The 20169-nt window shown below is 44.0% G+C and overlaps 1 protein-coding gene across 2 annotated transcripts in view; it reads right to left on the bottom strand.

Annotated features, from left to right (window-relative positions):
- The window catches only part of CBL (Cbl proto-oncogene), a 99670-nt gene extending 84732 nt beyond the window's left edge, over positions 1 to 14938 (bottom strand). Inside the window, exons 1-2 of one of the 2 annotated variants that reach the window (XM_012470303.2) lie at positions 14738 to 14938; positions 114 to 361 (exon numbers count right to left, since the gene is read on the bottom strand). In XM_012470303.2, the coding sequence (XP_012325726.1) occupies positions 114 to 361; positions 14738 to 14938 (449 nt within the window). Of the gene's footprint in view, positions 1 to 79; positions 362 to 14737 lie in introns of those variants that run through there. The other variant, XM_012470304.2, reaches the window with a different exon arrangement.
- Positions 14939 to 20169: the final 5231 nt, after the last annotated feature.

The following is a 20169-nucleotide window of genomic DNA, read 5'->3' as shown; positions in this document are numbered from 1 at the left end:
CAACTTTCCATTCCTACTAATATAAAATTAAAACCAACTCAACTACTTCTATGTGTTACCCATTCAGGCAGTCACAGACCTGCATTAATATTTGTGTGGTATTTCTCCATTACCTAGGCTGAGAATTCTCCTCATACATTCTTTCTTTTCCCTCCTTGAAGAGGCTTATGGTTTGCTTAGTTTTCTTCATCAAATTTTCCATGAACACCCTAAAATACTCGTTTTCTCCAAGTGTCTCCATCTTCCCCTCATATCTTGACAAGATAGTACGGAGATGCTGGTAGGTATCTGGTAGCAGGTCTAAGATATAAGGTGGGCTATTCTTTAGCGCCAGCTTTGGGTTCTGACACAACCGCACCACCTGTAACAAATGAAAAAGAAGGGCTATTACTTGGGAGAATGTTAAGGACTCTCCCTTTTTTAAGAAAGTTATAAAATATGGACTTTTTGCAAAATATGAAAAATACACGAGAATATAAGAAATAGATCCATAACCCCATTGCTCACAATCATTTTAAAATTTTTAGTGGACCCCTAGAAGAAAAGGTTTTCAAAACCCTCTGAGAGACTAACATTGCAGATAACACACAGACCACACAACTGGGGGAAAACATCCACATAAATGCCTAAAACATGCTAGATGAAATATGGCCAATTACTTTTAAATATACTGCTAATCCCCACAATATTTTTATTTTTATTTTTATTTTGAGACAGGGTCTCACTCTGTTGCCCAGGCTGGAGTGCAGTGGAGCAATCATGGCTCAGTGCAGCCTCAACCTGGCAAGCACAGGTGATCTTTCCAAAGCTTCAGCCTCCTGAGTAGCTGGGACTACACCTCTGCATCACCACACCCAGCTAATTGGTGTTTCTGTAGAGACATTCTGCCCAGGCTAGTCCCAAACTCCCAAGCTCAAACAAGCCACCTGCTTGCCTCAGCCTCCCAAAACACGGGGATTACAGACATGAGCCACTGTGCAGCCTTACCCCTATAATAGACTAAAGAAAATTCCCAGGGGCAGAAATAAAGGACATGACTGCCCTGGGAGGTAAATCTCTGCAATCTAGGGGCTTGGGTTTTAACAATCACTTGAGGGACAGGAACAGAGAGGCCTTGGACTCAGCAAAGCATGGAGCTGAGAGTCCTGAATTTGGACTCTCAGAATTTGCCTGATAATTTTTGTTTTTTTATTGCATTTTAGGTTTTGGGGTACATGTGAAAAACATGCAAGATTGTTGCATAGCTGCATACGTGGCAGTGTGATTTGCTGCCTTCCTCCCCTTCACCTATATCTGGCATTTCTCCCCATGCTATCCCTCCCCAACTCCCCACCCCCCCCGCTGTCCCCCCCACTCCCCCGCAACAGACCCCAGTGTATAGTGCTCCCCTCCCTGTGTCCATGTGTTCTCATTGTTCAACACCCGCCTATGAGTGAGAACATGTGGTGTTTGATTTTGTGTTCTTGTGTCAGTTTGCTGAGAATGATGGTTTCCAGGTTCATCCATGTCCCTACAAAGGACGCAAACTCATCGTTTTTGATGGCTGCATAATATTCCATGGTGTATATGTGCCACATTTTTCCTGTCCAGTCTATCATCGATGGGCATTTGGGTTGGTTCCAGCTCTTTGCTATTGTAAACTGTGCCGCAATGAACATTCGTGTGCATGTGTCCTTATAGTAGAACGATTTATAATCCTTTGGATATATGCCCAGTAATGGGATTGCTGGGTCAAATGGAATTTCTATTTCTAGGTCCTTGAGGAATCGCCACACTGTCTTCCACAATGGTTGAACTAATTTACACTCCCACCAACAGTGTAAAAGTGTTCCTATTTCTCCACATCCTCTCCAGCATCTGTTGTCTCCAGATTTTTTAATGATCGCCATTCTAACTGGCGTGAGATGGTATCTCAATGTAGTTTTGATATGCATTTCTCTAATGACCACTGACGATGAGCATTTTTTCATATGCTTCTTGGCCTCATGTATGTCTTCTTTTGTAAAGTATCTGTTCATAACCTTCGCCCATTTTTGAATGGGCTTGTTTTTTTCCTTGTAAATCTGTTTTAGCTCGTTGTAAATTCTGGATATCAGCCCTTTGTCAGACGGGTAGACTGTCTGATAATTCTTTATCCCATCTTTTACTTTCAACTTTTCTGAGTTCTTATGTTTTAAGTATTTCTTTTAAAGATCATATAGATACATTTTAAAAATTCAAGGTAACAATCATTTTCTAACTGGCAAGTTCAGTCCATTTTGTGTTTGTCATACAAATAAATTTGGATTTATTCCATCTTGTTTGTGCTTTCTATTTACATGTCTGTGTCCAGAAAAGACAAACTAGTGGAACAGAAGTCCAGAAACAGACTCACATATACACATAAGGAAATTCAGTATCAGAGATGGCATTACAAATCAACAACACAAGAGCAAAAGTATTGAAAAAGTTGTTATCCATATGGAAAAAAATAAAACTAGATCCCTTACAAATTACATGAAAATAAATTTCTCACAGCTCTTCTCAACTTCCCAAACTTGGCATAATTTCTCAGTGTCTTGGTAACAATTCGATGTGTTCTAGCTTTTCTAGTTGTTAGCAGTGTATCTGGTTCAAAACAACTTAATCTAACATTAACAGAAGCATAAGTCTGACATTCTCACCTTTATTTCACTAAAATACCTATTTTCTTGTGTCACTAAAAGCTCATTATAAACTTTTTTGAGATATTTAAATAATTCCAGTCTCTGGATAGACAGTAACCTATCTTAACCATCTCCCCACCACCCCCAGCTTTGTTTTAACATTTATGTTGTTTTAAAGTCTTTACTGCTGCAAAATCACAGTGATGAATATGCTTGGGCATTTCATTCTTCTATACACCAGATTATTTCCCTAGGATAAATTCCCATTTAATGAGTAATGATCAAGCACTCTTCAAAAATTAGCCAGGCATGGTGGCACACTCCTGTAATCCTAGCTACTTGGGAGGCTGAGGCAGGAGAATCACCTGAACCCCAGAGGTGAAGGTTGCAGTGAGCTGAGATGGTACCACTGTACTCCAGCCTGGGCAATAGTAAAATTCTGACTCAAAAAAAAAAAGAACTCTTCAAATGATAAGATAATATGAAAATCATAAGACTACCTACGTTACTCTCTATACACCATTGCTTGAACTCTTGTTTTCTTAAGTTTTCATTTTTTTGTTGTTGTTTTTTATTTTTTGAGAAATGATCTTGCTCTGTCACTCAGGCTGGAATACAGTGGCTCAATCATAGCTCACCGCAACCCTCGAACTCCTGGATTCAAGCTACCCTCCCACTTCAGCCACTGGAATGAATAGCTGGGATTATAAGCACATGCCACCACATCCAGCTAATAGACCCATATATAAGCCTAGCAAATAAAGACAAGCTGAATCAACAAAAACATCTGATGCATGAATATTTTCACAAAAGATTTATGGAACAGGCAAAGAAGTCACCAAAGAGACATTATGCTGAAGCCTAAACTATAAGTTTTTAAGTTTTCAATCAAATTTTAAAAGAACTAAATAATGTTTTAGTATTTTGACCAGATTGAATAAAATAGTCATATCAAAATGTCTTGCTTCAGGCAAGGCACGGTGGCTCATGCCTGTAATCCCAGCACTTTGGGAGGCCAAGGTGGGCAGATCACTTGAGATCAGTTCAAAACCATCCTGGTGAACATGCTGAAACCCCGTCTCTACTAAAAATGCAAAAATTAGCTGGGCATGGTGGCACACACCTGCAGTCCCAGCTCGGGAGGCTGAGGCAGAAGAATCGCTTGAACCTGGAAGGAGGAGGCTGCAGTGAGCTGAGACATGCCACTGCACTCCAGCCTGGGCGACAGTCTCAAAAAAAAAAAAAAATTTTATACTGGCCAGATACAGTGTCTTACATCTGTAATCTCAGAACTATGGGAGGCTGAGGCTGAGGTGGGCCGATCACTTGAGCCCAGAAGTTCAAGACTAGCCGGGACAACACGGTGAAACCCCGCCTCTACAAAAAATACCAAAAATTAGCTGGATATGATGGCACATGCCTGTAGTCCCAACTACTTGGGATGCTGAGGTAGGAAGATCAGTTAAGCCTGGGAGGTTGAGGCTGCAGTGAACCAAGATTGCATCACTGCACTCCAGCCCGTACAACAGAATGAGACCCTGTCTCAAGACAAAACATAGGCCGGGAGTGGTGGCTCATGCCTGTAATTCCAGCTCTTTGGGAGGCCAAGGTGGGCAAATCATAGGTCAGGAGTTTGAGACCAGCCTGGCCAACATGGTGAAACCCCCATCTCTACTAAAAAGACAAAAAAAAATTAGCTGGGCATGGTGATGGGCACCTGTAATCCCAGCTACTCGGGAAGCTGAGGCAGGAGAATCGCTTGAACCTAGGAGGCAGAGGTTGCAGTGAGCAGAGATCACATCACAGAGATCACACAGGGGTATGGGTTGGTTTGCTCTGTCACTCAGGCTGGAGCACAGCGGCATGACCATACCTCAAATGCAGCTTTGAACTCCTGGACTCAAGAGACATTCCCACCTAGGCCTCCCAAGTAGCTGGGACTACAGGTACACACCACTACACCTGGACAATTTTTTTAAACTATTTTTTTGTAGTGATAGGGCCTCACTATGTTACCAAGGCTGGTCTTGAATTCCTGGCCTCAAGTGATCCTACCTCCTGGCCTCCCAAAATGCTGGGATTATATATAGGCAAAAGCCACCATGCCTGGCCCATGCTCTTGAAATAGCCTTTGGAGAAAAAAAAAATTCCTTAATATGTATAACCTCTTAAAAAAAAAAGGTTCCCCAAAGGCCCTACAAGACTAATTCAACAGTTAACGAACATCAAAAGAAAACAATCTGCCTATATTATTTAGTGAATTTTACATTGGCAGTCACAGCCTTCAAAGCACAAACGTGAACCCCAAGCTTAAAAAAAATTCACCAAAAAATTTCTGAAAGATAAAAATATTTTCCTGCTTAGTCTGTTCTCCATTTGGCAAACTTTATTTTGCATTCCAAATTCTGCAGTAGCAAAAATGGCTCCCTTTTGTTTACTTCTGCCTGTACATTTACAGCATCACTCAGAACAATGTTAAAAAGAAACGTGCTTAGCTCTGGGAAACCAACAGTATCCTTGTACAGCTGCCATGCACTCCATTCATAATAGCTTTCTCACTGGCCTAGCTCCTCCCTTTGCTTCTGCCAAGACTCAATGGTCAATAGAAAAAATTCGGGAAGTGTTATGATCACAATAAAGAGAAGTAAAACTATGCTTGAAAATTGCTAAACTTTTAAAAAGCAAAAAGTTATAGAGAACAATGCCTAAGCCTAACACTGTTGTGGATACAGAATCTTTTCTAACACTAAGGAATTTATAAGCATAGAAGACTAAAGTAACTTAAATACTTTTTAACTCTAAAGACTCCAACTTATTAATAGAAGCATTTTTTATTTTCATTTCAATGTTTTCACATGTTGAAAAATGAATAGTTTTATGCTACAAAAACAAGTATTCAATAAGAGGAGCTATACATGTAAAATGTCATTACAATTTAAAAGGATGAATATTAACCTCCTGTCAAAAGGAGAGGAGAATACCAGTGTACAAGTCCAAAGACCTGGGATCTAGTCTAGTGACTGACATTAACTGGCTATACAATGTCAAGCAAGTTATTTGCCCCTCTGGGTCTCAATTTCTGTCTCTGTAAATGAAAGAGTTAGGTCAATTTATTTCTAAAGTCTCTTAAAGCTTCAAATTTTAAAAAAATCTACCTCAGAAACTCGAAGAGATTTAACAGGTATAAATACTTTTTTTTTGAAAGGCAGGGTTTCACCATGTTGGTCAGTCTTGTCTCGAACTCCCGACCTCAGGTGATCCACCCGCCTCGGCCTCCCAAAGTGCTGGGATTACAGGCATGAAGTGAAGCTTTTTTAAACAAAAACTTATGACTGGTTTTCAAAGACAATCAGAAAACAATCCTTTTTTGTTTTTGTTTAATTTTTAAATAAAAATAGAGGTGGGGTCTCACTATGTTGTCTAGACTGGTCTTAAACTCCTAAGCTCAAGCAATCCACCCACTCCTCAACCTTGCAAAGTGCTGACATTACCAGCACGTGCCACTGCGCCTGGCCAGAAACCTATACTTTTTTTTTTTTTGAGATGGAGTCTCGCTCACAGTGGTGCGACGTCAGTTCACTGCAGCCTCCACCTCCCAGGTTCAAGCGATTCTCTGCCTCGGTCTCTCCAGTAGCTGAGACTACAGTACGCGACACCACACCTGGCTAATTTTTGTATTTTTAGTAGAAACGGGGTTTTGCCATGTTGGCCAATCTTGTCTCGAACTCAGCCTCAAGTGATCCTCCCACCCCAGCCTCCCAAAGTGCTGGGATTACAGGCTTAAGCCACCGCATCCGGCCACCCCGTATATACATATTTTTTTGTACTTTTTTTTTTTTTGAGGAAAGAGTTTCACTCTTGTTGCCAAGGCTGGAGTGCAATGGCGCAATCTTGGCTCACCGCAACCTCCGCCTCCCAAGTTCAAACCACTTTCCTGCCTCAGCCTCCCCAGTAGCTGGGATTACAGGCATGCACCACCACATCTTGCTAATATTGTATTTTTAGTAGAGACGGGGTTCCTCTATGTTGGTCAGGCTGGTCTCAAACTCCTGACCTCAGGTGATCCACCGACCTCAGCCTCCCAAAGTGCTGGGATTACAGGTGTGAGCCACTTCGCCCAGCCTCCACCTGCAGTTTTTTTAAAAAACATAAAGTTGGCTGAGCGCGGTGGCTCACGCCTGCAATCCCAGCACTTTGGGAGGCCAAGGTGGGTGGATCACCTAAGGTCAGGAGTTCGAGATCAGCCTGGCCAATCTGGTGAAAACCCTGTCTCTAAAAAGAATTAAAATAAAATAAAATAAAAAACATAAAGTCAACTGACTATAGGAAAAAAAAGTGTCATCACTAGATAATAGCCCTATCACTAGACAACAATTTGAAAACCGCCTTTTACTTGTAATTACTATTCTCAATTTTTGAGTTCTCAAAACTCCATTCAGGCTCTTGAATTGTAATGACTACATAACATTTCTCAAATACCACCCAACAGCATTTATTAAAAACACCATGCCACTTATAATTCATTACCAATCTCATTATTCTCACCACATCAATTGCAGAAAAATATATTCAATACAATGCATGTTCTGACAGCTTAACCATGCAGTTTTTATACATAGATTTTATTTTTATTTTTTTGAGATAGGGTCTTACTCTGTCCCCCACACTGGAGTGCAGTAGCGCCATGAGAGATCACTTCGGCCTCGATCTCCTTGGCTCCTCCCTCAGCCACCCCAGTGGCTGGGACTACAGGTAGGTGCCACCCCTGGCTAATTTTTTTTAGAAAAAGGGTCTTGCTATATTGTCCAGGCTGCTCTTAAACTCCTGGCCTCAAGTGATCCTCCCACCGTGGCCTCTCAAAGTGCTCGGATTATAGGCATGAACCACTGAACCCAGCCAGTTCTACTTTTAAAAGGCAAAAATGGTTCCTCATCCGGAGTTATTGACGTGACTTCAAACCAAATACTTAACACAGACTAGAGATTACAGCGGTCCCCCTTTATCTTAGGGGGATGCATTCCAAGACCCTCAGTGGTTGCCTCAAACCGAGGACAGTACCAAACCCAATTGTGTCAACCAGAGCATGTTTCTATGCATGTCTTCCATCCACAAACTTAACATCTTTTCTATCTTAACTAAGCATTTATCATATACCAGGGCCATGAAGTACGACAGCAAGTCTAGTATAAATTTATTTCTTTTTTATTTATATTTGTTTTTTTGAGACGGAGTCTTACCCTGTCACCAGGCTGGAGTTCAGTGGCACGATCTCAGCTCACTGCAACCTCTGCCTCCCGGGTTCAAGCAATTCTCCTGCCTCAGCCTCCTGAGTAGCTGGGACTACAGGTGTGTGCCACCACACCCAGCTAATTTTTGCATTTTTAGTAAAGACAAGGTTTCACCATGTTGGCCAGGGTAGTCTCGATCTCTTGACCCTGTGATCTGCCTTCCTCGGCCTCCCAAAGTGCTGGAATTATAGGTGTTAGCTACTGTGCCAGGCTTTTTTTTTTGAGACAGAGTCTCACTCTGTGACCAGGCTGGAGTGCAGAGACACAATCTTAGTTCACTGCCACCTCTGCCTCCTGGGTTCAAGCAATTCTCCTGCCTTAGCCTCCCGAGTAGATGAGATTACAGGAGCCTACCACCACACCCATTTAATTTTTGTGTTTTTAGTAGAAACAAGGTTTCACCATGTTGGCCAGGTTGGTCTCCAACTCCTGACCTCAAGTGATCCACCTGCCTAGGCCTCCCAAAGTGCTGAGATTACAGGTGCGAGCCATCACGCCTAGTCCTAGATTTCATTTCACTAGATTTCATTCACGCCTAGTATAGATTTCATTTTCCTTCTTCAAAATTATTTTTTTTTGACTGATATCTTCAAGATTTGATTTTTTTTTTCAAAAAATTTTTTTTTTAATTGAGACAGGGTTTCACATGTGCCCAGGCTGGTCTCAAACTCCTGGACACAAGTGATGCACCCACCTTGGCCTCCTAAAGTGCTGGGATTACAGGCATGAGTCACTGAGCCTGGCCTCTTCCTCACAACTTCATGAGAAGATTCATTCTTACTGTACATTTTAGCAACCTCAGCATATGATTTTTTCTTAAGAACCTTCACCTGTTCACTTAAATGAGGCACTTTCTGGCTTTTCTTTGGATATCTAAAATGCCAAAATCATTACTCTTATGCTTTGGGGGTCATTAAGTAAAATAAAGGTGACTCAAATACAAGCACTGCAAGACCACAACAGTTGATCTAAGAATCAAGATGGCTACTAAGTGACTAACTGGTGGTTAGTGTAGACGGTGTGGATACACTACCATATCCACAGTATGTATCCACGCTGCACAAAGTGTGTGCTCAGGACAAGAACAGGGCAAGACTGCTAGATTTCCTCTCATTACTCAGAACAGCATATAATTTAAAACTTCTGAATTATTTATTTCTGGAATTTTCCATTTAATATTGTCAGACCACAGGTAACTGAAACTGCAGAAAGCGAAACTATGGATAGGAAGGACTACTGTAAGGCCGGGCGTAGTGGCTCACGCCTGTAATCCAAGCACTTTGGAGGCCAAGGCGGGCAGATCACCTGAGGTCGGGAGTTCACGACCAGCCTGACCAACATGGTGAAATCCCATCTTTAAAAAAAAAAAAAGAAAATGAAAGGACTACTGTAAATGTTTTAATGTCACTTTTAGATGCCATACACTAATTAAGACATCAGGCACGGTGGCTCACGCCTGTAATCCCAGCACTTTGGGAGGCCAAGGCGGGTGGATCACGGAGTCAAGAAATCGAGACCATCCTGGCCAACATGGTGAAACTAAAAATACAAAAATTAGCTGAGCGTGGTGGCATGTGCCTATAGTCTCAGCTACTCAGGAGGCTGAGGCAGGAGAATGGCTTGAACCAGGAAGGCGGAGGTTGCAACGAGCCAAGATCAAGCCACTATACACCAGCCTGGAGACAGAGCAAGACTCTGTCTCAAAAAAAAAAAAAAAAAGACACAAATGTGGATGAGGATATTACAGAAGAGCCTGATTGGTCTAAAGTTCCTCCCCATTCATATTTTTTTGTCTCCTCAGAGATTAATGGTTTGCCTCATGAGCTCCATAGGCTCTACTGCATAGAGGGCTCCCAGAGCCCTCTACATACCTTCAGTTGTATTGCACAAATTGTAAGTGTGAGTGCCAGGTCATCTTTAACTCCCCAGCAACTACTACATTTATGTTAACTGTGACAGTGGAAAGGTGTCAACATAATTTTCACTTGAGGTAACTAAGAATCAGCTGCTTCTTTTCCTTTATGCTTTCCTTTATTTAGAGACAGAGTCTCACTCTGTTGCCCAGGCTGATGGGCAGTAGCAGGATCATAGCTCACTGCAGCCTCAAACTCCTGGGTGATCCTCCCACCTCAGCCTCCGGAGTAACTGGAACTAAAGGAACTCACCCTCACGCCCAACTGATTTATTTTTTATTTTTGTAGAGATGGGGTTCTAACTATATTGACTAGGCTGCTCTTGAACTCTTAACTTCAAGCAATCTTCCTGCCTTGGCCTTTCAAAGTATGAGGTGTGAGCCACCACATCCAGCCAAAAATTTATAAAGTATTACCTTCATAATTGAAGATCATAATTAAAATCTTAAATAAGATGCCCAACTGCCATTTCTCTTAAAAAAAAATCCGCCAAGCTTATCCAAAATAAAAGCAACTGTGGCATACTGCCTTGTGTATCAAGTCTGATACCTAGGCCTGCTGAATGACATCTCCTGGGAGCTGGTTAGAAATGCAAAATTTTTGATGCCCCAATCCAGACCTACTCAAAGTCAATATTTTAACAAGATCCCCTGAAATGATCTCAATTCATGATAAAATCTGAGAAGTACTGGTTTATAAGAAATCACTTGACACAGTCTGAACATCAGTTCTAGATCCACATAAAAAACAAAAATATGGACCGGGCGCAGTGGCTCACACCTGTAATCCCGGAACTTTGGGAGGCCGAGGCCAGGGGGATCACGAGGTTAGGAGTTTGAGACCAGCCTGGTCAACATGATGAAAATCCATCTCTACTAAAAACACAAAAATTAGCTGGGTGTTGTGGTATGTGCCTGTAGTCCCAGCTACTCGAGAGGCTGAGGCAAGAGAATTGCTTGAACCTGGGAGGTGGTGGTTGCACTGAGCCAACAGCATGCCACTGTACTCCAGCCTGGGCTACAGAGCAAGACTCTTGTCTCAAAAAAAAAAAAAAAAAGATAGATGCCCCCCTCTATACCTTTTCCATGCAATTATTCCTGGGGGACACACAAAGCCAAATACTAAAATACTAGCTGGGTGCAGTGGCTCACGACTATAATCCCCACACTTTGGAAGGCCAAGGCAAGAGGATGGCTTGAGCCCAAGAGCTTAAGGATGCAGTGAGCTATGACTATGACACTGCACTTCAGCCTGGGCATCAGAGCACGACTCTGTCTCTTAAGTAAAAAATAAATAAAAATAAAAATAGGCACTTGGTCTCAAGTCACCTGCTTGGCCCTCTTCCAAGTGTACTAAAAATAAATACATTAAAAAATAAAAACCCAAAATCTTACAAAGTACCTACTATTATGGAAAGCTCCATAACTGGATACAACAGGAGATAAGCAGGTTACAGGTGCTACCCTGAAGGACTTTACAATCTTGAGAGGTTAATATACACACAGAAAAAATATTGACACATTTCACACAAAGAAGAACAATGTTTAAACTTAAGAGATCCTCAATACTTCGGACATATTTCACCTAGTCACATCACTTATATATCATTTATAATGTAATCTCCTGGAGTGACTTAATACCTACCACTATGCTTGGGTATTACAAACACAGGAAGGCAAGAAGGAAGGGAAGTTGTAGTCCAATTAAATGCTATATACTAATTTGCAAATTCTAAGTGCATCTCACTTCCAAAATATAGGCAGTTAATTAAGGTGCTTTTAGGCAGCTTGGGGCAGGCAAGGTGGATAGGGTAAGGCAGGAAAAGTTAGAAGGAAGGAAATAATCATCTATTAAAAATACTTTTTTGGGCCGGGTGTAGTGGCTCACGCCTATAATCCAAGCACTTTGGAGGCCAAGGCGGGCAGATCACCTGAGGTCGGGAGTTCAAGACCAGCCTGACCAACATGGTGAAACCCTGTCTTAAAAAAGAAAAAAAAAATACTTTTTTGGTTGGGCACAGTGGTTCACATCTGTAATCCCAACACTTTGGAAGGCTGAGGTGGGAGGATTACTTGAGCCCAGGAGTTTGAGACTAGCCTGGGTAACAGAGTAAGACCCTCTAATTTTTTTTTTTTTTGAGACAGAGTATCGCTCTGTCACCCAGGCTGGAGTACAGTGCCAGGATCTCAGCTCACTACAACCTCCTCCCCAGGTGTCACTGATTCTCCTGCCTCAGTCTCCCAAGTAGCTGGTATTACAAGCGTCTGTCACCACACACGGCTAATTTTTGTATTTTTTAGTAGAAGCAGGGTTTCACCATGTTGGCCAGGCTGGTCTCGAGCGCCTAACCTCAAATGATCCACATACCTCCGCCTCCCAAAGTGCTGGGATTACAGGCTTGAGCCACGGCACCCAGCCCAGAAATTTTGTTTTTAAATGTGTGGGACATCTCTGGATTTGGCAATTAGTTCTTCACCACTTGTATATGAAGTCAAGGTGTGGTGACACATTTAAGACTTTCAAGAATAAAAATAAAGTGAAAAAAGAAGACACCTTATGCTCAAAACATCAAGGGTAAAAGAGATGGTGCAACCTAGTAACAACATAGAGGTATTCAGAAAATCTGGAAAGCAGTATAAATCTATCCGACTAACACATCAGAAAGTAGTAAGTTTTCAGAGCAACTAGAAATATGTGATATGGGGGAAGAGACAGTACTAAAATCATCTTCCGAGGCGAGTAATACAAGAATAAAACATCCCTCTCCCCATGCTGGAACGGAAAAGCTAGAAGCCTGCTTTCCTTGAACTATCAAACCTGAAAAGCAATTTGAATTGAAACTTCGAGTCCTCTTTATTCTCCCCAAATAATTAAACATTCTGCAGAATAAATCAAAATTCAATACACACTTTAAACAGATGAAGGAGATGAAGACGTAAAGGATTTTATTTGGGCTACCTTGTAAAATAGGACTATCTAACTTATTCTGCATTTACAGAAACACTTTAAGAATACAGAATACTCCTTTTGCACAGGTGCTATATTTCCTATAGTAAATAAAAAAAAAGAAGCAAAAAGAATACAGAATACTCTTATTCTTTAATAATACAGAATACGGAAACTCTTTAATAAAGAGATTATTCTTAAGCAGAGGCCACTAATCAATACAGTTTTAATTGTACTGCACCCACATGTCTGATGAGGCACTAATTAGAAAAGTATTTTTTTCTATGCCAGAGGAAACTTTTTAGACCTTAACGATAAATCCCTAAAATGCAAACTAACAAACTTTAGAATTTGAATATCTTCGATGTGTTTTTTAAAGGAGTCAACACATTTAAAGTTTCCTTTACACACCTAACTTTCTGTAAGGATTTTATTACAATTTCTAATAATAAAATTAGAATTACACCACTAATATAATCAACGCACAAATACTTGTGTCATTAATTACAATACCAATTATTTAACATGAGAAAAACGAGCCCTAAAAAAGTGGCTTTGACATCACTGGCATGCACTACAGGAGTTTTAATTCACACACAGGACTTATTAAGCATTTAAATTGCACATTACATTGGCTAAGTGCTTAATAATCATTTTATTAGCGGTTTCTAGTCCAAAACAACCCATGAAGAATTTTACAGAAGAGGAACCGAGGCCCAGAGAGGAACCAAAGAAAACCAAATTTTACCCTGGAGGAAATAACACCATTCTGTTATAACGTGCCAGATGCTTCTCATCACTTTTCATACGCAATATGAATCTTGCCAAAGTAATTAATTAATATGAAAAATACCAAGAAAACGTACTGAAGTCCCTCTAACGAAGCGACTGACTGCTTAAACACTTAAGTACTTGGGACTAACTACATTTCATTATAGAGACACAACTATAAGGAAGTAAAATTCTCCCAAATGACAAACTTAGTGGCTAAATTTAAAGGAGTTATTTTTGTTCACACTTGGCAAAAAAAAAAAAAAAAAGTAATCAAAGATCATCAAACAAGTTAGTCAGAACCTGTAACACGGAATCAGGACCGTTACCAGAAAAAAAGAACCCAGCTCAAGCGGTGTGTGTAGTAGGGAGGAAGTTAAGAAGTCAGAATGTGCTGCTGCTTAACAGGCTCTGCCAGTCCATCTTTCGGAAGATAATAGTTCTAACCAGAATTGTGGTTTAATCAGTGCATATCTCAGCACCAGCAAGGGATCACACCCAGTATTTCTGAGGGTAACAAGAAACTTGAGCCAGCGCTAGATGGGGAGGAAAGTTCTTTCCTTGCCCAACTTAAATCTCTATGTCTTTTATCTTCGTGTTATATCTCAATGAGAAAGAACTATATGCTCACCCAGAGAACAGCTCTGGTGAGGTGTCCCTGCGGAGTTGTCCTGACCCCAGGTTCCTCAATCAGAGCCCATGAACCTAATTCCCTAGTCAGATCTCACCCAGCCAAGAGCCCCAGCCGGTGAATCAAACTCTTCCTCACTCCCTCCCTCCTAACCTCCCGGGCCAATTCCGTGACCTACATCCCTACACCCTGCACAGAGCCCCAAACTCTGCACCCCGCATTATACTTCCGCCCCAGTGGCTTCCCAGTTAACCTTCGCCCCAGCCCCCATCCTAGCTTTGTCTGGCTACCCCAAACGCGACATCCCAGCGTCCCCCGACTCCCAACGGCAGCCCCTCCCTTGCGCCGCCCTCCACCCTCCCGGCCTCGTCCCCGCCCCCACGCCCCCCGGCCCCAGGCCCCCGGCCGGTCACCCCGGCTCAGCGCCTCCCCGGCTGCACCAGACCCGTCCCCTCCCCCGCTTCCTCTGTCCGCTTCTTCTCCTCTCCGCGGCCCTCCGCCCACGCCCACCCAGCTCCCGCGGGCGCTCCGCAGGCCTTTCACCTTGTCCATGAGCTTCCAGCACTTCTCCACCATCTTCTTGTCCACGGTCCCCGGCGGGTGGGGGCTGAGGTGGTGGTGGTGGTGGTGGTGGTGGTGCGGCTGGAAGGCGTCCTTCATGAGCCCAATCAGGCCGCCCGAGCCCGAGCCCCCGGAGCCGCCGCCGCTCCCGGCCCCAGAGCTCTTCTTTACGTTGCCGGCCATGGCTCGGGCAGGTTCGGAGCCCAGGCGGGTGCGCCGGCTCGGCTCGACTGCGAGCGAGGGAGACAAGCAGGGAGTGAAGGAGGAGCCTCTCCCGGCCTCCGCCGCCGCCGCCGGCTATCCGGGCGGAGGGAGGAGCAGCCGCAGGGAGGGGAGTGGGCGGTGCCGGGTGAGCGCGGGGCGCGCCCCTTTAGAGCGCGCGAGCCCGGGACGGGCGGGGCGCGTGCCGGAGGTGGACTGGCTGACTGGCGAGCTCGGGAAAGCGGCGGGCCCCGGCCAAACTGGACAGAGATGCCCCCCGGGCCACCCGCTCCGAGCAGCCCGCGTGCCCACAGCTCCCGGAAAGCAGCGGCCAGGTTTCCGCGCCGGTCTCCGCTACCCCTACGCCGGGGGCGGGGCGCGGCGGGGCGGGGCGGGGCCAGTCTGGGGCGGAGCCGGCGCAACCTTCGTGTCTGCGCCCTCTGCTGGAGAAGTCGGGAAACAAGCGCGGGGAGGTCCAAGGTGGAGCCTGCGCAGTAGCCAGAAGCCGAGACTTCCATGCTCCTTGTGAGCCGGAGGTTGGCGCTCCTGGGGTGGGTCATGGGAATTTTTAAATTAAGACAGGTGGCCATGGAAGGAGTCTTGATGTCAAGTGTTTCCCCACGCCTGACAAATGAGGAAATCGAACTTAAGAGTTATTTGCTTATTTACACTGTGGGAGGATGGTGGGAGAAAAAGGAAAGTTATTTCTCCACCCCTTGTTATTTTCAATTCTTTATTAAGACACAATCAAGGACAAGAATATAAATGCTGCGGCCTGTTCCAGTCGCATTAGGCCCCAGAAAGGCTTGAGACACTCAAGCCAGGAGCTCTTGTTCCAGGCCCTTTGACCTCTTGAAAACAAAGCACTTCCCTTTTTTTTGGCTCTTGAAGACTAGTTACGTTTCTGGGAATTGACTCTCAAATATGTACTTAAGATTTTCCTACTCAGAGCATTGCATCACAGTTCACCACCGCCAGCATGAGGGCCCCCTCAGAAGCTAAAGCTGCTGCCGGCTCTGCCTGAGGGGGTTCTCTCTACGCCCAGGGAACAGAAATGCTGTTCCTGGTCACTTCCACTTCTCGGTCAATTACGCTTCTCTAATGTAAAAGTTCCGTTGGAAGAACTTTGAAAATAGGAACTTCCCTTCCAAAGAAGGAAGTGCCCTGCCCTAATTTACTAATTCTGAGCCTCGGTTTTGGGAGTTTGCAGACCAAGGTGTATCAGTATAAGTTCCGCCTTCCATCCCCCTCCAGCCTGTTCCACAAAGCCCTTGACGGATGAGGGAGTTAAGTTTATTAGGTGCTCCTGTAAAGGGGAAAATATCTTTTTTTTTTGAGACAGAGTTTTGCTCTTATTACCCAGGCTGGAGTGCAATGGCGCGATCTCGGCTCACCGCAACCTCCGCCTCCTGGGTTCAAGCAATTCTCCTGCCTTAGCCTCCCGAGTAGCTGAGACTACAGGCATGCGCCACCATGCCCAGCTAATTTTTATATTTTTAGTAGAAACGGGGTTTCACCATGTTGACCAGGATGGTCTCGATCTCTTGACCTCGTGATCCACCCGCCTCGACCTCCCAAAGTGCTGGGATTATAGGCGTGAGCCACAGGGCCCGGCTCGGAGGAAAATATCTTTGAGCACAGGGACCATTCAGCCAGACATCCTGGGGTTGCCATTTAATCGCCTTTACGTAGGATTGATTTTGGAGTCAACATTATTATTTACTATAAGAAGAATTTCCTTTTATCAGTTTCCATCCAGAAAGAGAAGAATCTATGAAGAGAAAATCTAGGCAAAGCTCCATCCTTAATGTCAACCCCTAGTTGCAGGTCCTCCTTTTCTTTCGCCTGGACTATTGAAACCTTTTCCTCCGCCTTCAATTCAGTCTGCCACCATAAGGCTTCCTAAAGTATAGTAAGACACATCACAAAAAAACTTTAAATACTTACCACTGCCTCTGGGATAAAATTGACAACCAAGTTGCTCTGACTCCACACTAAACAACGTTGTAGTTTTATACTACTCCCTGATACACATGTCCAATGCTAGCTGTCTCACCAAGTCATCAAATACAATTATTTCTTTTCTTTTTTTTTTTTTTTGAGACAGAGTCTCTCTCTGTCGCCCAGTCCAGAGTGCAGTGGTGCGATCTTGGCTCACTGCAACCTCCGCCTCCAGGGTTCAAGCGATTCTCCTGCCTCAGCCTCCCAAGTGGCTGGGATTACAGGCACCCACCACCGCACCTGGCTAATTTTTGTATTTTTAATAAAAACAAAATTTCACCGTGTTGGCCAGGCTGGTCTCGAACTCCTGACTTCAGGTGATCCGCCCACCTCCACCTCCCAAAGTGTTGGGATCACAGGCATGAGCCACCACACCCAGCCAATTCTTTCTTTTTTCATCACTATCACTCAGAGTATTCCCTCAGCCTGACGTGTGCTTTAAAATCCAATCCATTCGGCCAGAAGCGGTGGCTCATGCCTGTAATCCCAGCACTTTAGGAGACCCAGGCAGGCGGATCACCTGAGGTCAGGAGCTCAAGACCAGCCTGGCCAACATGGCGAAACCCTATCTCTACTAAAAATACAAAAATTAGCCGGCCGTTGTGGCAGGCGTATATAATCTCAGCTACTCAGGAGGCTGAGGCAGAAGAATCGCTTGATCCCAGGATAGTCTCGAAATTCTGAGTTCAGGCAATCCACCTGCCTCGGCCTCCAATTACAGTGCTAGGATTACATGCGTGAGCCAGCATGCCCAGCCAAAATTTTTCTTTGGCTTGTTTTAGAAAATGTTCATGAGAGGGGATTGGACTGTTGATCACACTGTCATTCCCATTCTGGGTTATGCTAGAGTTGGTTCATCCTGCATCACATCATGTAACGTCGTGGTCTCTTTCTTTCTTTCTTTCTTTCTTTCTTTCTTTCTTTCTTTCTTTCTTTCTTTCTTTCTTTCTTTCTTTCTTTTTATACTCAAACCAAAAAAATGTTTAATTATTTGATGCTGATACAGTATTTTTTTTTTTTTTTTTAAAGACGAGGTTTCACCATGTTGGTCAGGCTGGTCTTGAATTCCCGACCTCAGGTGATCCACCTGCCTTGGCCTCCAAAGTGCTTGGATTACAGATGTGAGCCACCACGCCCGGCCTGATACAGTATTTTTTTAATTTAAAATGAGACAAATCTTTTTGTGCCTTTTGAGGTTTTATTTTAAGCCACATGCCTATATTATCTATTTAAAGAATAACTTTTGGCAGGCGCAATGGCTCATGCCTGTAATCCCAACACTTTGGGAGGCAGAGGCGGGTGAATCACGAGGTCAGGAGTTCGAGACCAGCCTGGCCAACATCGTGAAACCCTGTCTCTACTAAAAATAAAAAATAGGCTGGCTGGGCACGGTGGCTCACTCCTGTAATCCTAGCACTTTGGGAGGCCAAGGTGGGTGGATCACCTGAGGTCAGGAGTTCAAGACCAGCCTGGCCATCATGGTGAAACCCCATCTTTAAAGAAAAAAAAAAAAAATAGGCTAACGCCTTTTTCGGCCTCAGCCCACCTGTACTCAGGTGAATAAAAAATAAGTAAAAAATAAAAAATAAAAAAATAGCTGGGCATAGTGGCAGACTCCTGTAATCCCAGCTACTCGGGAGGCTGAGGCAGGAGAATCACTTGAACCTGGGAGGCAGAGGTTGCAGTGAGCTGAGATTGTGCCATTGCACTCCAGCCCAGATGATAGAGTGAGACTCCGTCTCAAAATAAAAAATAATAATAGTAACTTTAAAAAAAATCACAATTTGAGAACTGTACACATAGGGATAAGCCATGAAGCCATAAGCTGCACCAACGGGATCCTAGATCCTCTTTGCCCAAGGGAAGCCAATTTTTGGTTCTTGCCTTTTTCTTATTCCACTTTGCCTTCACCCCAAACCACATCCTCATGCTGCACCTGAAAGTCCGTTGACTGGGCTGGGCAGGGTGAGTCACCTGTAATCCCAGCACTCTGGGAGGCTTAGGCAAGCGGATCATCTGAGGTCAGGAGTTAGAGACCAGCCTGGCCAACATGGTGAAACCCCGTCTCTACTAAAAATACAAAAATTAGCCGGGTTTGGTCGTGGGCGCCTATAATCCCAGCTACTCAGGAGGCTAAGACAGGAGAAAGTCCTGAACCCAGGAGGCAAAGGTTGCAGTGAGCTGAGATGGCAGTACTGCACTCTAGCCTGGGCAACAGAGCAAGACTTGGTCTCAAAAAAAAAAAAAAAAGTGGCCGGATATAGTGGCTCACGCCTGTAATCCCAGCACTTTGGGAGGCCGAGGCGGGCGGATCACAAGGTCAAGAGATCGAGACCATCCTGGCCAAGAAGGTGAAACCCCATCTCCACTACAAATACAAAAAAATTAGCTGGGCGTGGTGGCATGCACCTGTTGTCCCAGCTACTTGGGAGACTGAGGCAGGAGAATGGCTTGAACCTGGGAGGCGGAGGTTGCAGTGAGCCAAGATTGCACCACTGCACTCCAGCCTGGCCCCTGGTGATGGAGCAAGACTCTGTCTCAAAAAAAAAACGGTAAGTCCATTGACTGAACGTATTTGTAAAGTACATTCTCTTCTGAGGTATAGTTGCTTGCATTCTGCAATCTTTATTCTAATGTCATTCTATGCATCACCATGAGAAAAGAAAAATAGCTCAAAGCCGTCTGAACTATGGGAGGTATGTGCAATTATCAGGTCCAGAGAGATGAGAATATGGGACTCAGTCACAATCTCCCGACACATGCCTGGGGGCAATGGTTTAAAGGCATTTGGTCCCTGACTTGCTGCCTCAGCCATTATCTTCATGTTTCTGGAATCTGTGACACAAAGAACAATGTACAGCCAATCAAATACCTTTACATTATGTTAATGTAAATTATTTGCAAAAAGTTTAGGAACCGACTCTTCCTTTCCTTTATTTATTTATTTATTTTTGGTGGGGTGATCGTGGTCTCAGGCTGCCCAGGCTAGTTTTGAACTCCTGGGCCTCAAGCAATCCTCCCACCTGGGCCTCCCAAAGTGCTAAGATTACAGGCATGAGCTGCCACACCTGGCCTCTTTTTTTCCCTTTAAAAACACGCTTGTAACTCCTACTTATCTGACCATATTGTCCAGAGCAACTTGAATCTATGCTCCTGGATTGCAGACCTCAAACTTGGCCCAAGTAAACTCCCTACTTAAGTTTGTCCCAGTT

This window comes from Aotus nancymaae, unplaced genomic scaffold, assembly GCF_030222135.1.
Source record: "Aotus nancymaae isolate 86718 unplaced genomic scaffold, 86718_ANA_hifiasm-v0.15.2.pri h1tg000012l, whole genome shotgun sequence".
NCBI classification, from domain to species: Eukaryota; Metazoa; Chordata; class Mammalia; order Primates; family Aotidae; genus Aotus; species Aotus nancymaae.
The sequence above is the reverse complement of the archived record's forward strand: the minus strand, read 5'-3'. Positions and strand labels throughout refer to the sequence as shown.